The 18180-nt window shown below is 36.2% G+C and overlaps 2 protein-coding genes across 3 annotated transcripts in view; both read right to left on the bottom strand.

The window, feature by feature from the left end:
- Positions 1 to 18180, bottom strand: part of tars2 (threonyl-tRNA synthetase 2, mitochondrial) — a 601872-nt gene that overhangs the window by 76322 nt on the left and 507370 nt on the right. The window lies entirely within an intron of this gene.
- The window catches only part of adamts16 (ADAM metallopeptidase with thrombospondin type 1 motif, 16), a 76980-nt gene that overhangs the window by 11136 nt on the left and 47664 nt on the right, over positions 1 to 18180 (bottom strand). For both annotated transcript variants that reach the window (XM_001922411.9, XM_073925676.1), the window contains exons 10-18: positions 17919 to 18072; positions 12140 to 12235; positions 10291 to 10439; positions 9466 to 9638; positions 7932 to 8062; positions 5853 to 5976; positions 4211 to 4455; positions 3898 to 4015; positions 1475 to 1601 (exon numbers count right to left, since the gene is read on the bottom strand). In XM_001922411.9, coding sequence (XP_001922446.4) covers positions 1475 to 1601; positions 3898 to 4015; positions 4211 to 4455; positions 5853 to 5976; positions 7932 to 8062; positions 9466 to 9638; positions 10291 to 10439; positions 12140 to 12235; positions 17919 to 18072 — 1317 coding nt within the window. The remainder of the gene's footprint in view (positions 1 to 1474; positions 1602 to 3897; positions 4016 to 4210; positions 4456 to 5852; positions 5977 to 7931; positions 8063 to 9465; positions 9639 to 10290; positions 10440 to 12139; positions 12236 to 17918; positions 18073 to 18180) is intronic.

The following is an 18180-nucleotide window of genomic DNA, read 5'->3' as shown; positions in this document are numbered from 1 at the left end:
TCTGTCAGAACAGGTTTCTGCACAGTTCTGTAAAATAAATAATAACAGCTCTGACATCTGACTCTCAGACATCACCAAACACCATAGAAGCCACAACAACAAACAACAACAGACCTCCTGCCAGACGTTTCTCAGGCTAGTTTGCGATTGTCCAGATTCGGGGTCAGAAATGTGAGGTCACGTTTGTCTCTGTCCCAAATCAACACCAATGCCAACATCTGAGTAATGCAGGACAAACCCAAAACATGCCAGTCTGCTGAAGTGACCTTTCACCTCCTGCCACACCCAAACCCAGAGCCGTCAGCGGGTCAGTTCATCGATTCATATGATCAGTGTCTACTAGCTAGTGCTCTTCTATGTCAGGCATCTGATGAGCATTTACTAGCTAGTGTGCTTATCTGTCCAGCATCCCAGCAGGGTTTACTAGCTAGTGTCCTTCTCTGTCAGGCATATGATTAGTGTTTACTATCTAGTGCCCATCTCTGTCAGGATCTGATCAGTGTTTACTAGCTAGTGCTCTTCTATGTCAGGCATCTGATGAGCATTTACTAGCTAGCGTGCTTCTCTGTCCAGCATCCCAGCAGGGTTTACTAGCTAGTGTCCTTCTCTGTCAGGCATCTGGTCAGTGTTTACTAGCTAGTGCACTTCTCTGTCAGGCATCTGATCAGTGTTTACTAGCTAGTGCCCTTCTCTGTTCTGCCTAGCTAGTGCCATTCGCTGTCAGGCATATAAACAGCGATTACTAGCTAGTGTCCTTCTCTGTCTGGTCTAGCTAGGGCCCTTCTCTGTCAGGCATCTGCTGTCTGGCATCCGATAAGTGTTTACTAGCTAGTGCCCTTTCCAGTCCGGCCTAGCTAGTGTCCTTCTATGTCAGGCATCTGATCAGTGTTTACTAGCTAGTGCCCTTTCCGGTCCGGCCTAGCTAGTGTCCTTTTCTGTCAGGCATCTGATCAGTGCTTACTAGCTAGTGTCCTTCTCTGTCCGGTCTAGCTCGGGCCCTTCTCTGTCAGGCATCTGCTCTCTGGCATCCAATAAGTGTTTACTAGCTAGTGTCCTTCTCTGTCAGGCATCTGATCAGTGTTTATTAGCTAGTGTCCTTCTCTGTCCAGTCTAGCTAGTGCCATTCTCTGTCAGGCATCTGATTAGTGTTTACTAGCTACTAGTGTCCTTCTCTGACAGGCATCTTAGTAGTGTTTACTGGCTAGTGTCCTTCTCTGACAGGCATCTGATCAGTGTTTATTAGCTAGTGTCCTTCTCTGTCCAGTCTAGCTAGTGCCATTCTCTGACAGGCATCTGAGTAATGTTTACTAGCTAGTGTCCTTCCCTGTCAGTCATATGATCATTGTTTTCTTGTTTTCTAGCTAGTGCCCTTCTCTGTCAGGCATAAAAGTAAAGATCACTGGTCTCCTCCTCTATAAGGTCTGTGTTTTACACTGGTGTGTGTACTGAGGCGAGAGGAGCTCAGGGGTGTTACCTTGCAGGACAGGGCTGTGTGTTGCAGGACATTACGCCGCTGGACGGACGAGATCGAGCGCTACAGTACGATGAGTTGACCTGGAACCTCAGATCCCTGTAGCAGATCGATTTACTGACCATCTGACCTGGATAACACCCACACACACACAACACAACACACATACTGATTAAAACTACATCTGATGATCTGAGCTGGAACTACACAATACACCTCAAGCAGTGCGTTGAATCACATTCAGGGAGGGGTGTGTCTGAATCCACTTCTGCCATGTTAAAGGTGAACTATTCTGCCACTTTTAACAGCATGTAATATACGTCTCTGCTGTCTCTAGAGTGTGTGTGTCTCAGTTTGAGCTCAGAATAACACACAAATAAAGTTCTCCAGCTCGCTGAAACTGAACCTTTCAGGCTTTGATCCTAAAATGTGGTGTTTTGGTGACTGTCGCTTTAAATGCAAATGAGATTGCGCTCTTTCCAGAAGAGGGTGGAGCTACAGATGCATTTGCATCAGCATAGCGACAGATGTAAAACAGCATCAGCTGTTCTCAGTGCTGGTCAGGTCTGCATGTTGTTGTTGGTCAGTGTGTGCTTCAAGCTTCTGTCAGTCTATGGAGACTGCTGTCGCTGTTTAATATTCTTTCTTTTCATTTATTATTCTTTCATTTATTTTAATATTCTTTAATTTAATTTAATTTAATATTATTAAGTTTAACATTCTTTGATTTAAATTAATATTATTTAATTTAATTTAATATTCTTTAATTTAATTTAGTATTCTTTAATTTAATATTCTTTAATTTAATATTCTTTAATTTAATATTCTTTATTTAATTTAATATTCTTTAATTTAATATTCTTTAATTTAATTTATTATTCTTTATTTAATTTATTATTCTTTAATTTAATATCCTTTATTTTATTTAATATTCTTTAATTTAATTTAATATTTTTTATTTAATTTATTATTCTTTATTTTAATTTAATAATTTTTAATTTAATATTCTTTAATTTAATATTCTTTAGTTTAATTTTACATTCTTTAATTTAGTATTTTTTAATTTAACTTAATAATCTTTATTTAATTTATTATTCTTTAATTTAATATCCTTTATTTAATTTATTATTCTTTAATTTAATATCCTTTATTTAATTTAATATTCTTTAATTTAATTTAATATTTTTTATTTATTTATTATTCTTTATTTTAATTTAATAATTTTAATTTAATATTTTTTAATTTAATTTAATATGCTTTAATTTCATATTCTTTAGTTTAATTTAACAATCTTTAATTTAATTTAATATTCTTTATATAATTTAATATTCTTTAATTTAGTATTTTTTAATTTAACTTAATAATCTTTATTTAATTTATTATTCTTTAATTTAATATCCTTTATTTAATTTATTATTCTTTAATTTAATATCCTTTATTTAATTTAATATTCTTTAATTTAATTTAATATTTTTTATTTATTTATTATTCTTTATTTTAATTTAATAATTTTAATTTAATATTCTTTAATTTAATTTAATATGCTTTAATTTCATATTCTTTAGTTTAATTTAACATTCTTTAATTTTACTTAATATTCTTTATTTAATTTATTAATCTTTAATTTAATATCCTTTATTTAATTTATTAATCTTTCATTTAATTTAATATTCTTTAATTTAATATTCTATAATTTAATTTAATTTAATATTCTTTTTAATTTAATTTAATATTCTTTTTAATTTAATATTCTTTCATTGAATTTAAAATTCTTTCATTTAATATTCTTTAATTTAATTTAATATTCTTTATTTAATGTAATATTCTTTAATTTAACTAAATATTCTTTATTTAATTTAACATTTTTTAATTTAATATCCTTTATTTAATACATTTTTCTATTTATTTTAAATATTTCCCAAGTGATGTTTAAAAGTATTTGTATACTTATATCCACTATTTATTTAATTATTTATGTATTTATTCTCTCAATTTCTAATAACTGACTTATTTTATTTTTGCCATCATTTGTGCTTCATCTTAAACTCCACATGTATAATCCTCTGAGTCTACGCTGACATTATCTTCAGCAGCTCAAACACTCTAATGGCTAATGGACAGACGGCTGCTTCTCACTCAGGGCTGCTGGACATGCTAAGTAGGGAGACTAATGGGCGGGGCTTTCCTCCTCTGATGACCCGTACAAAGGGAGAATGCCAATCAAAGTGTTTTCTCTATCAAGTCTGATTAGAACAAACACAATTATTTCATGTTGACCATTAGAGGCTGGGGATATTCACACACTGCGGACACACAACTGTGTTTAAACCCTTTATAACAGTGAGTTTTGCATAATAACTCCCCTTTAAGGAACAGGAAAAACAGTGTGTCATAGTGGATGTTGTGTGTTATGGTGGACGCAGCACCTCCGGCACAGCTGGATGAGCACTGCGAGCGCACCACAGCCCAGCTGTAGTTGTGTTTCTGCTCTCTGTTCAGTGTATATTCCCACTGCACACCTGGATTCCAGCCCTGCAGGAGTACCTGCGCAGGAGAAACACACTAATTAGCATATATAACTCCTCCACACCACATGACAACCTCAAACAATGATGCAATTCTGAGTGTGCCTCACACAGGTGAGTGGGCTTGACAAAACAATCCCTGCAATTACATCTGGGATGGATGACAAGACTTTTGGCAGGTAGTGTAGATGTGTTGATGAAGCAGTGGCTGTACCTCGATGACGAGGGTCTGGTTGGTGGGTCCGCTGGAGCTCAGGCTCTCGGGACGGTTGTAGGGTCTCTTATAGTCAAAAATAGCCCCAGCGATGGAGTGCCGTCCGGGCCAGTCCACTGTCCAGGCGCCGTTGAGGTAATATTTCCTCTGCAGGTTCCTGAGGGCCAGATAAGAGCTGGAGGAGTTCAGCTCTGAAACACGGATACTGCGAGCTCCGGCCGGAATTGTCACCACACGGTAATACTCTACATAACACACACACACACACACACACACACACAATCCCTTCAGTTATGGGCGTTGGCTCATTTTTGGATCTCCTCGAAAATGGGATGATTCATCTCAAAGGGCTGTATCAACATTATTAGTCCTCCTGTGAATTAAATTGAAAATTCTTTAATTGAATATAATTTAATTTAATTTAGTAAAATTTTTATTTAATATTCTTTAATTTAATGTATTTTTCTTTATTTAATTTAATATTCTTTAATTTAATTTAATTTAATTATAAATTAATATTCTTTAATTTAATTTAATATTCTTTAATTAGTAAAATTTTAATTTAATATTCTTTAATTTAATTTATTTTTTCTTTATTTAATTTAATATTATTTAATTTAATTTAATTTTATACTAATATTCATTTAATTAACTTAATATTCTTCAATTTAATTAATTTAATATTCTTTAATTTAATTTATTATTATTTAATTTAATTTATTTAATATTCTTTAATATAATTAAATTTAAAATCCTTTAATTCATTTAATATTATTTAATATAATTATTTAATATAATTAAATTTAAAATCCTAGTTTAATACTCTTTAATTTAATTAATTTAATATTCTTTAATAAAATCAAATTAAATATACTATATTTAATATTCTTTCATTAAATTTCATTCATTTATTTTCTTTTTGGCTATTAATAATCTAGGGTCGCCCTTCCAGCGGCAACCCATCACTTGGAAACCCATACACACTCATTCACACACATACATACACTATTGGATATTGCATGTCTATGGGCTTTGGGGGAAACTGGAGCACCCAGAGGAAACCCATGCAAACGCAGGGAGAACATGCAAACTCCACACAGAAACACCAACTGATCCAGCCGAGGCTCGAACCAGTGACCTTCTTGCTGTGAGGCAACAGCACTACCTACTGTGCCACTGCGTCGCCTAATTTAATTTATTACTCTATAATTTAATTTTATTTATTTAATATTCTTTAATATAATAAAATTTAATATTCTTTAATTTAATACACATAATCATAATAGTTTGTTCTGGAGACAATCCTAAACTAATATTGCTTAAAGGGGCTAATAATATTGACCATAACATGCTTTAAAAAATTACCAACTGCTTTTATTCTAGCTGAAATAAAACAAATAAGACTTTCACCAGAAGAAAATTTTATTTATATTTATATATAATAATATATCTAATTTATAAATATTTATTTGATTATATTATAGGAAACACTGTGAAAATTCCTGAATCTGTTAAACATCAATAGGGAAATATGTAAAAAGACTCACAGGAGGGCAAATAATATTGACTTCAACTGTATATATATATATACAGTATATATGTACATTCCATGCATATACAGAGAATAGACTCTTGCACGTACGGCTCAGGTGGTGCTGTTTGCTGTATTGTCCTTTGTAGATCTTACAGGTGGAGTTGTCGCCTTTACAGACGCCACACATATCCGGCACTGCATTGGATCCCAACACTCTGTCACAACCCACTTTCTGGAAAACACAGATCCAGAGCAATTAGAGGAGAAGAAGAAGACAAAAAGATCTTCAAATTAACACTACAGACACAACAGATCAGAGTAATCAGGTCAAGAGTCAAATGGGGTTAGTGGAAAAAAGTGTGATAGAGGAAAACAGTGCTCCATTATAACAGATACATATTCAGCATGACATACATACAAATAAAGACAAAACTATTTGACCTAGTGTCAAATTTTAAAACTTTGTGATAGTCTGAAGTGATATTTAGCAGAGCATGGATATTTTCACAGTAGTTCTTATTATATATTTGTACCGCAGAAAGTCTTAATTTTATTTAGATTGGCTGGAACAAAACTAAACTAAACTAAACTAAACTAAAAATAACACATAAAACAAAGCAAAAAATTATACATGAAACAACACAAACCAAAAAAAAAAAACTAAATAAAAAAATAATAAACGAAACAAAGCAAAATCAAAATAATATATATAAAAAAATTGAACAAAACAAAACAAAATCTAAATAATAAATAATAAATAAACAAAACAAAAAATTAATAATAAATAAAAACAAAACAAAACAAAATCAAAATAATATATATAACAAAACAAAAATAAAAAAACTAAATAAAAATATTGAACAAAACAAAACAAAATCTAAATAATAAATAAAACAAAAAAAATCAACAATAATGAACAAAACAAAAAAATAAACAAAATCTAAATAGTAAATAAAATAAAACAAAACAACATCAAAATAATAAAAACAAATAAATAAATAAATAAATAAATTAAACAAAATCAAAATAATAAATAAAACAAAATCAAAATAATAAATGAAACAAAACAAAAAAATAAATAATAAATAAAACAAAACAAAAAATATTGAACAAAACTAAAAAAATTAAACAAAACAAAATAAAAAATACCTAATAAAACAAAAATAAAATAAACAAAATCTAAATAATAAATAAAAAATAATAATTAATAAAACAAAAAAAATAATAAATAAAACTAAAATAATAAATAAAGCAAAACAATAATAAATAAATAAAAAACAAAAACAAAAAAAAACAAAATCAAAATAATTAAACAAAAAAAATTAAATGTATAAACTGCTAAGGTCAATATTGTTAGGCCCCTAAAGAAATATAACTTTTTAATCGTCAACAAAACAGACCACTACTGTCCAATAGCTTGCCTCGTTAACCTAATTAACTTTGTTAAGCCTTTAGTTTAAGTCTTTCCTAGCAAAGACAGAAATAATTGGCTATTAAAAATATTATGATTAAAAAGGTGTAGAAAAAAATCTCTACATTAAACAACATGTTAAAAATAATTACAAATGTCAGTATTTCATTCAGTATTACTATGATCCTTAAATACAATTTTTTAAAATGTGATCTAAATATTAATTTCTGTTAATATTCAGTAAATATAATTAGATATTATTTGGTTAATAATATATAAATATAAATATTTAAGCAACAAGAAAATGATGATTTCATCACGCATATATAAGACACACAGAAACGACAGTCTCATTTAAACAGTCCTCCAGTATGTCCATGTGCATTTTGCAAATATAACTATTCTGTAATGTTTTCACTCTGAACTCATTATGGCATCATGTATAATCTAAAACATGCCTCAGAGGATTCATCATTACTGCTTATTTAAACTGAACCCACTGATTGACAATGGTTCTGCTCCACTGCAATGTGTCACCGCTCTACTAACACCCTTTCCCTTCAGATATTACAGGAGATTTGTAATGCGAGCTGAAACAGAGTTGTGTTTGGCTCCGTCCATGCAAACACAAACACAATCTGAAGCGCACAGAAGATGCATTTGCATGCATTAAATCCTTAAGTAGAAACACTGGGATGGTATTTTCTCCTAAAGCATACTCCAACAACATCTGTCTGCTTTGTGTCCGAGTGAACTATGTGATTAGTGCACAATACCTCACAAATGCCGTCGATGCAGACGTCGGTGCTGTCCTGTGCGCAGAGCGTCCCGTCACGGACTTTACTGGAGAGAGCGAAGAAGAAGTCATAACCCTCAGCCAAACAGTACAGCTTACACACGTCCTGATCTGAAACACACACACACACACACACACACACACACACACACACACACACACACACACACACACACACACACACACACACACACACACACACACAATTAAATAGTCAAAAATAAAATGTTTAAGTTCTATTGAGATGGATTGTTAGTGATTGTATGGGTGCTTTACTGTCAATCCAGGCTCATTCTGATTATGTACCCCTATATACAGTTCTGGAGAGAGCAAAATACGTCCCAGGTGCTACGATTTTTTGTTTGCAGTTTTGTTTTTCGCGACTCCACCAGAGGGCGCTGTTTACACCTTTTCAGATCTCAGATTTCTCTTTCGAGTGCCATTTGAGACTGCTGCTCTCACATAAATCCACCAGAGGCCGCTGTCGACCGACTGATTTACTGACTGATCCACCGACTGATCACCTCACCCAGCCCCTTCTCTAAACCCAACCAATAGTGTTTTAAAAAGCAAAGATTGACCCGATTCTCCCCTTCTCTAAACCCACCCGACAGTGTTTTTAAAAGCAATCCAGAAAAACAAAAGCCCTCATCTGACCTCTACCATGTTTTCAGATTTTACCACATTCTCACCCTGTTATTTGCTTATTTATTCTATTTTTCAGGTTTTGTCTTACCTGCCTTCTTGAACGGTTCTTTGCCGGATTCGAACACCATTGTCACGGTCAACTCCGCTCTGCGTCTCAAAGCCTGACGTTGTACCTGTCGAGCTAGCGCGCAAACTGAGTACTGCAGGAAAGCCGTCCATATTGAGCCAAGCGATCAGCTGGTAAGCGTGAAAAGAAACAGTGTCATACCGCCCTATAGCGTTCGCTTTAGAAACAAAATGCAGCCATATGTACCTCTGGCTACATAATTTGAGAACTCAAGAAATGTATACGCAGGGCTGGAGCAAGCTGAACTGCTGCTCTAGGAAATGGACGATCACGTGCCCCCAGCAGGGCCGGAGCAAGCGTAACTGCCGCTCTAGGCAATGTATGATCACGCGCCCCCAGCAGGGCCAGTTGGATGGTTGGTTGTGTGGATATAACTTAGGACGCGGGTGGTGAGGGAGGTATCACGGACGCCGCCCTCTCTATTCTGCAGCCCTAGGCTGCCGCCTAGGTCGCTTCTATGGACGCACCGGCCCTGTGTATACGGGGGTACACTTTCAGAATAAGCCTGTGTTGTTTATTGTACACGAACAATGGAAAAAAGACCTGTTTTAAAAATGAAGACCCAAACCCAACATTTCAGTAAATTAAATTCTTTTTAAGGCCTACTATTTATTTATATACGATTTTACAGACATTTTAAGACCCCTCGGCTCAACACCCTGACCTTAAAATAAAGTGTTACCCTTCTTCCTTAAAAACGAAATGCTAATTATTGAAAGAACAGCACATTTGAACTGACCGTCCACGCGTGTGTACGGTCTCCACTTGTAGTACCATCCGCGGAAGGGTTTGCTGTTGAACTCGGCACACTGAGCGGCTCTGAAATCCACAGCGTTCGCAGGACAGTCATCGGTATTGCAGAGTTTATAAGAGCGAGACGAACCCTCACAGAACCGACCACCGTGAGCAGGCCTGAAAGCACAACACTGAAGATGAGATATGCTTATTCACTCATTCATACCATACATGGGTGTTTTTAGAAGGGATACGGCTGAGGATGACAGTTAACGAGAATTATTTATATTATTTATTAAATTATTCATTTATTGTTATTTATTAACATCTACCGCCACCCCAATCCCCACAGTAATGTAAACACAGTAATTATACAGAGTATTATTCATATTATTAATTTAATTACCCATTAAATCATATTTTCTTAACTTCTACCACTACCCCAACCCTAAACCTACCCATCACAGTAATGTAAAAACCAGAATTATAATCACAATTGTTTACATTATTTAATAATTTACCCATTCATTTATGTCTACCTCTACCCCAACCCTTACAGTAATGTATGAATTAATGTAATGTCACAAAAACTATGTTTTATACAGTATATGTCAGTATTCGTAGCTGTATCCCTTCTAGACTGCTGCAAAATGGATGCAATGCGCACACACACACACACACATACACACACACACACACACACACACACACACACACACACACATACACACGCACATACACACGCACACACACACACACACACACACACACAAACACACACACACACACACACACACACACACACACACACACACACACACTGCTGTACCTGGGGCTGCTGCAGACTCTGTCTCTGTGGGTCACTCCGCTCTCACAGCTCCTTGAGCAGGAGGACCAGCCGGACCACGTGGACCACTGACCATCAACCGCTTTAGGACCCGCATCAGCCTGCTTCACACACTGACCACCACGACACCACTGACACACACACACACACACACATAGAGACATGCACACACAAAAAGACATGCACACAATCAGAATAACCAATCAGAGCGCTCTCACCGGCCAAGGGGATTCAAAACGCCAGGTCACGTGACTAAAGTAATTCGAAATGCCAGGTCATGTGACTAAAGAGATTCGAAACACCCAGGTAACGGGGCTTAAGTGATTCGAAACACCCAGGTCATGTGACTAAAGTGATTCGAAACACCCAGGTCACGTGATTAATGTGATTCAAAACACCCAGGTCACGTGACTAAAGTGTTTTGAAAACACCCAGGTAACGGGACTAAAGTGATTCGAAACACCCAAGTCATGTGACTAAAGTGATTCAAAACACCCAGGTCAGGTGACTAGAAACACCCAGGTCACCTGACTAAAGTGACTCAAAACACCCAGGTCACATAACTTAAGTGTTTCCAAAACACCCAGGTCACATGACTACAGTGATTCAAAACACCTAGGTCATTTGACTAAAGTGATTCGAAACACCCAAGTCATGTGACTAAAGTGATTCGAAACACCCAGGTAACGGGACTTAAGTGATTCGAAACACCCAGGTCATGTGACTAAAGTGATTCGAAACACCCAGGTCATGTGACTAAAGTGATTCGAAACACCCAGGTCACGTGACTAGAGTGATTCGAAACACCCAGGTCACGTGACTAATGTGATTCGAAACACCCAGGTCATGTGACTAAAGTGATTCGAAATACCCAGGTCATGTGACTAATGTGATTCGAAATACCCAGGTCATGTGACTAATGTGATTCGAAACACCAAGGTCACGTGACTAGAGTGATTCGAAACACCCAGGTCACGTGACTAAAGTGACCCAAAACACCCAGGTCACATGACTACAGTGATTTGAAACACCTAGGTCATGTGACTAAAGTGATTCGAAACACCCAAGTCATGTGACTAAAGTGATTCAAAACACCCAGGTCACGTGACTACAGTGATTTGAAACACCTAGGTCATGTGACTAAAGTGATTCGAAACACCCAGGTCACGTGACTAAAGTGATTTGAAACACCTAGGTCATGTGACTAAAGTGATTCGAAACACCCAAGTCATGTGACTAAAGTGATTCGAAACACCCAGGTCACGTGACTAAAGTAATTCGAAACACCCAGGTCACGTGACTAAAGTGATTCGAAACACCCAGGTCACGTGATTAAAGTGTTTTGAAAACACCCAGGTCATGTGACTAAAGTGATTCGAAACACCAAGGTAACGAGACCAAATAATTTGAAGCACCCAGGTCATAGAACTAAAGTCATTCGAAGCACCCAGGTCCTGTGACAAAAGTGATATGAAACACCCAGGTCACGTGACTAGAGTGACTTAAAACACCCAGGTCACGTGACTAAAGTGATTTGAAACACCCAGGTCACGTGACTGAAGTGATTTGAAACACCCAGGTCACTTACAGCTCACAAGACTCAGCAAAGTTTGTGAGTGTATTTATAGTCCTGGTAATCAGTCCTCATGAGCTTCATCTGTGTGTTTGTAATCAGCTGTGATCTGAAACTGGTGTGTGTGTAAGGTGCATGATGGGGTTTGTAGTCCAGTTCAGTTGCAGATGTGATGTGTAGAGTGCCCTCTAGTGTGTCTGGTGCTCACTCAACTTGGTGACTGTGACAGGTGTTATTGGGATTGAGTCTGAGACTCACCATCTCCGGCCCGCAGGCTGAACCTTCGGCTGCCGGCATGAACTTGGTCTCACATTTTCTCCCGAATCGATGGCACCACAGTGCTTTACAGATGTCCTGCGCGACACACAACAGAACCGCTGTTATATGCATGTCAATCTGAGCCATTACACAAAACAAATGAGGGATTGCAAAAGACTTTAAAATACAGAAATGCTCTTTGAACACTGTATGAGTCCAAAACACAAGCCTGCAGAATAATCACACACTGTTTATGAGCTCTGGATGTAATAATGACCTGTCTGCTTCGGTTTAGCATCACATGTCAAACTCTCCGTATGTGGGTGAATCTGTAACTTTTTAGATGTATTTATTTTTAAATAATAAAAGTCATTCCAGCATTAAATATTTTGCGCATCTTTAGTTTATTTATTTATTTATTTTTTTTTTTATTGCATGCATGAATTCCTCTATTTTTTAACCTCATCTTTGTTTCTCTGAACAAAATAAACTATGATAACTATGGTTTGCAAATGTTTGCAAAGAAATAAATTAAAAATAGCCACAGTAATTGCTATTATTATTATTTTTACATTTGTTATGGGCAAAATGATGTATAATTTAATTAATTAATTTGCTTCAATATTGTTAATTATTATTAACTATATTATTACTACTTTTAGAATTATAATAATACTAATTATGAACAATAAAGCAAACAACTAAAACACCAAAACTAATAATAATAATATTATAATTATTAAAATATTATTTCTTTATCTTCAGTATTTTTATGTTTATAGTAATAATACTAACAATAAACAATAAGAAACTAAAAAATCAAAACTAATAATAATAATAATAATAATAATAATAATATAATTATTAAAATATTATTCCTTTATCTTAGATGCTCAATATTTAATTAAGTATTTTATATTACAGTAACATTTACAACAACAAACATTTTTATTATTTGTATAATACTAGTAATAATAAAGAATATTAAAAAACGAAATCATTGAAACTAATAATATTAATAATAATAATAATAATAATTAATAATAATAACAATAATATTAATAACAACATTGTTATTCAAATATTATTCCTTTATCTTATATACTCAGCTTATTTTTCGATAATAATTAAAACAACAATTATTTATTATTATTATTTTTATAAAAATAATAATACTGGGTGGTATGGTGGTGCACTGGGTAGTGCTGTCCCATCACAGCAAGAAGGTTGTTGATTCGAGTCCCAGCTGGGTCAGGTGGCGTTTCTGTGTGGAGTTTGCATGTTCTCCCAGTGTTGGCGTTGTAACCCGGGGAGTGACACAGACAACTGAGGTGAGGATCCACGTGCAGGTTTATTCCAGCCTGATCTCACGAGAAAACGTAAGCATTTTACATTTTGCCAGTTTAGTGGCTAATTCGTACGAATTTGTACGAGTTCAGTCGTACGAAATGGTACGATTTTAAAAAGGAGGCGTGGTACCTAACCCCACCCCTAACCCCAACCGTCATTGGGGGATAAGCAAATCGTACTAAATTGTACGAATTAGATCGTACGAATTCATACGAATTAGCCACTAAATGAAAAAGTTACGAATTGCCGTGAGATTGTGTTGTTTATTCGTTAGTTAGGCAAGCAATGGTCAACACAGGTTCAAACAGATGTATAAAGGCAGTCCAGAATCGTAGTCAATATAACAAGCGAGAGGTCGGAAGGCAGGTGGCAGACAAGGAGAACTGGATAAACAAGGCGAGCTAAATACACGGGCAAACAAGACTAGAAAACGCGTTGAATTGTCACTATACAGAAAACAAGACTCAGCAATGAGGGTTTCAAAGTGAGCTGTATATATATGCGTGTGTAATCATTACTTGAGCAGCATCAGCTGTGTGTATGCAACCAGTCAGGATCTGGAACCGGTTGTGTGTGTTGAGCAAGACTGGTTTTTGTAGTCCATTTGCCAGCAGATTTATAGTTCATGTTAAAGTTTACCAGCGACCTCTGGTGGTTTGATCGCTGGTGAACGTGACAGGCGTGGGTTTCTTCTGGGTGCCCCCACAGTCCAAACACATGCGCTATAGGGGAATTGATGAACTAAATTGGTCTTAGTGTATGAGTGTGTGTTTGTGAATGTGACACTATATGGGTGTTTCCCAGTACTGGGTTGCAGCTGGAAGGGCATCCGCTGCGTAAAACATATGCTGGATAAGTTGGCGGTTCATTCTGCTGTGGCGACCCCTGATGAATAAAGAGACAAAGCCGAAGGAAAACGAATGAATTGAATATTGGAAAAATGCCAGCTTTTCCTATAGAAACACTCTTTACATCTGTGATTCCTCAACTCTCCATTCATTTTAGTGTTTAGTGTATCCTTAGGTTAATAAAGCTTGCATGGTAAAGGTTTTATAATAATACAGTAGTCTAAAGAAACATGCATCAGATTTCCAGCAATCAGAAAAGTCCTTCACTAAAGAATGATCTATGAGACCCTCTTCATTACTCATCGGACATCCTAGAAGTGTTTCACAGATATCTATATCGTCTTCTCAATATGAAGCGAGAGCGAGAAGAACAAGAAACGGCTGCACGCTTCATGTGTCCGCATTATTCACATCTGGATTATTGGATCATATTTTGACAAAGAGAGCACAGATGGGTGGAAAAGCAGGCAGTTTTCCAGAATGATCACGGTCCCAATCCCAACACAAGTTCTGCAGCTGTGTGTTAAAGCGAGACCTCCTCGAATCCGAGTACTGCTGGTCCTGTGGATTATCAACGTCTCAGGCCGATCACAATGAAAACAGAGAGACCACAGGACAAAACAAGAGCATCTCACAGCGCAATAACTGTCTCATCTGGTGCTGAGATGAGGAGCTTTGCTCTTATAAGCTGAGATTCCACTGTAAAAAGTGATTAGTTGATTTTACTTAAGAATGCGAGTAAATCTGTTGTTTTTAAAGTAATTCGATTACTTTATTTTTCAAACAGTGAGTAAATGTGTTGATTTTAGAGTGATTAGTTGACTTTCCTTAAGTAGCTTTTAAAGCAATTAATTGACTTTACTTAAAAAGTGTAAACCCACTTATTTAAAAGAGATTAGTTGACTTTTTTAAAACTATGAGTAAACCTTTTGCTTTTAAAGCGATTAGTTGAGTTTAGTTTAAAAGAGTAACCCGGTTACTTTAAATGATTAGTTGATTTTACTTAAAAAGTGAGTAAACCTAATGCTATAAATAAGTGAGTAAATCTGTCGCTTTAAAAGGGAATAGTTCATTTTACTTAAAAAGCAAGTAAACTTGTTGCTTTTAAATTAATTAGCTGACTTTACTTAAAGTGTTCAGTTGACTTCAATTAAGCAAACCCATTATTTTAAAAGCTGTCAGATGACTTTGATTAAATAAAAGCGAACGAACCCATTTTATTCAAGTGATTAGTTGACTTTACCTACAAAAAGTGAGTAAACCCATTGCTTTAAAAGTGATTAGTTGACTTTAGGAGTGATTAGTTGACTTTGAAAATGATTACTTGATTTTAGGGGTGTTTGGTTGACTTTAAAATTGATTGGCTGACCTTTAAAGCGATTACTTGACATTGAAATTGATTAGTTGACTTTGAAAACAATTAGGTGTGACTTTGGAAGCGATAGGTTGATTCTGAAGTGATTGGCTGACTTTAAAAGCGATTAGTTGACCTTGAGTGAAATTATTTGACTTTGAGACCAACTAGTTGACTTTGGAAACAATTGGTTGATTTTTGAAGTGATTAGTTGACTTTAAAAGTGATTAGTGACGGGTGTTTTGTTTTTTTCTGGACGCTACCTTAATGTAGAAGTAGCTCAAACTTGCTCAATCTGAGGCAGGAACTGGCGGACGCGCAACAAACTTTAATCATAAGGTAAACTCAAAGAACTTCATCTGGAGCTCCTTCAAGAGACTTGACACTTGCGGACACTCACCCTAATAGGCTTGCGGCTCTCAGCACCGCCCACACTTGTCACTGCTACCAAACCGACCAATCACAGTGCTTACTTGCTTCATTCGTGCGTAAAATCCGCTTTATTCACGCATCAAATTCACTTTACAGCAATGTGAACATTAAGCATTACTCTTTCAGGTTGGTCCCATTTACATTTCTCTTTATCCATATGGACTTGCATCTTATGTTTATGGCTCTGTAAATATTGTACATGTTTGCTGTATTGTGTTTTATTCTTGCCGGTTTTCTTTATTATTATTATTATTATTATTTTTCTTTTTTATAATGTAAAGCCTAACCAGGGACGAGGGCTGCAAATTAGCTTTATGCTATATGCCCTATGTACACAACATCGGTTATCTTTGTATAACAATGTCAAGTGTAGTGTCCCTGTAAAATAAACAAGCAAAAAAAAAAAAAAAAAAAAAAAAAAACTTCACAACAGACGCGTATTCGCATCATATCATTCATCATCGGGGCTTTGGTCTGCACGGCGACTTCGTTGGTAAAGGCTAACATGGATTTTATTGAGGGAATAGCTGTGTTTGATGCTTTAGGAAGACTGAAAAACAGCGTCGATTTGTTTGGAGCCGTGCCTGAGTCCACTAGATCCTTTCTGAGGTGCACATAGCTCCGTGAGTTCATCAACTCCTCCAGAAACTGGAGGATGGAGCTTTCAGCGGTGCTTCAGACTGAGCCCAGTTTGATGAGCTGTTGTTCGGAGTCAGCAGAAGGGTTTTCCCCCGGGACACCAACAACAGGCGCTACATTATAATCACTCTCCTACAAGAGAAAGCAACTGATTGGTTAACACGAATGTCCTCCGAAGTTCAGATTTTACAACTTGAGCGATTTGTGCAATACGCTCAACTCGGCACACTTCGTTTGCACGAATCGCTTCATTCGCGCCACCTCATTCAGGCGTATTGTGCTACAGGATGCCTATTCGCGTCTTTGCATTGACTTAACATGTAAATCACCCACGCTTGATGCTTCTTCTGCATCTGGTGTGATTGCAGCTTAAGAATAATCAAAATAGGCCTTTGTTTGTTGTGAATACACGCCCTCTAGTGGAGAAAACTACATATTGTGCCTTTAACACCACTGATTTACAGCTGAATAGAAGAGAGCTCAATAAAGGAACTGTGTTCAGATTGACATGTTCCCTACACAGTGCTCTTTGTAGAGTTGCATTACACGGTTTGCAGCAGTGAGGGGAAACCGGAGCATCCGGAGGAAACCCACGCCAACACGGGGAAAACATGCAAACTCCACACAGAAATGCCAACTGACCCAGCCGAGACTTGAACCAGCAACCTTCTTGCTGTGAGGCCACAGTGCTAACCACTGTATACGGGTTTTAACACACTGCAGCCGGAGGAATCATGCATCACACTTGTCTTGATATGTTTGAGAAAATTAAAAATAAGCACCTCAACTCTCAGAACATAGTAAGTATATTTATGCAATCACACTATAATTTGCGCGTTTACTCCAAATAAAAGCCAGAAACACACACAGGCCTGTCTAAAGGGTTAATGGTGCCAACTGATGATCAACAGGTAAATGTCACATTTGATCTCTTTCTAACAGGGAAATCCAGCAACAATCAAGAACGCATGATCATCTGCTGTCATGGCTTTGGAATCTAAAACTTTGATTATAATGGAAGTCAATGGGGCAAAAACAGTCACCAACATAACCAAAGCGGAGTCAATCTGAACAACACACAAGGGTTAAACAAACAAACATAACTTCCGGCCGCTGATGTCTTCCTTCAGGACTTTATGGACATAGCTGGACTTGCCTTCTTGAAGTCCAGAGTGCAGAGTTTCGCTTTCTCTCCGAACTGCCATTTGCACTGTGTGTCTGCGTCATACAGCTCTCCGGGCAGCTTCTCCGGGTATTTATACTCCTGTATGGCGCTGGGTTCATCAGACAGACATGTGGCCTGAGCCGAGCTGAGACACAAACATCACATAGTCAAATAAAACAGCAGCAATTCCTTTCAATACAAGTTTATTCCTAAAGCGCTTTATTTCATAGCAGCTTTACAAAAGGTGTACATT

Source organism: Danio rerio, chromosome 16 (genome assembly GCF_049306965.1).
Source record: "Danio rerio strain Tuebingen ecotype United States chromosome 16, GRCz12tu, whole genome shotgun sequence".
Classification (NCBI taxonomy): domain Eukaryota; kingdom Metazoa; phylum Chordata; class Actinopteri; order Cypriniformes; family Danionidae; genus Danio; species Danio rerio.
This window is presented reverse-complemented; position numbering and strand designations above follow the sequence as displayed.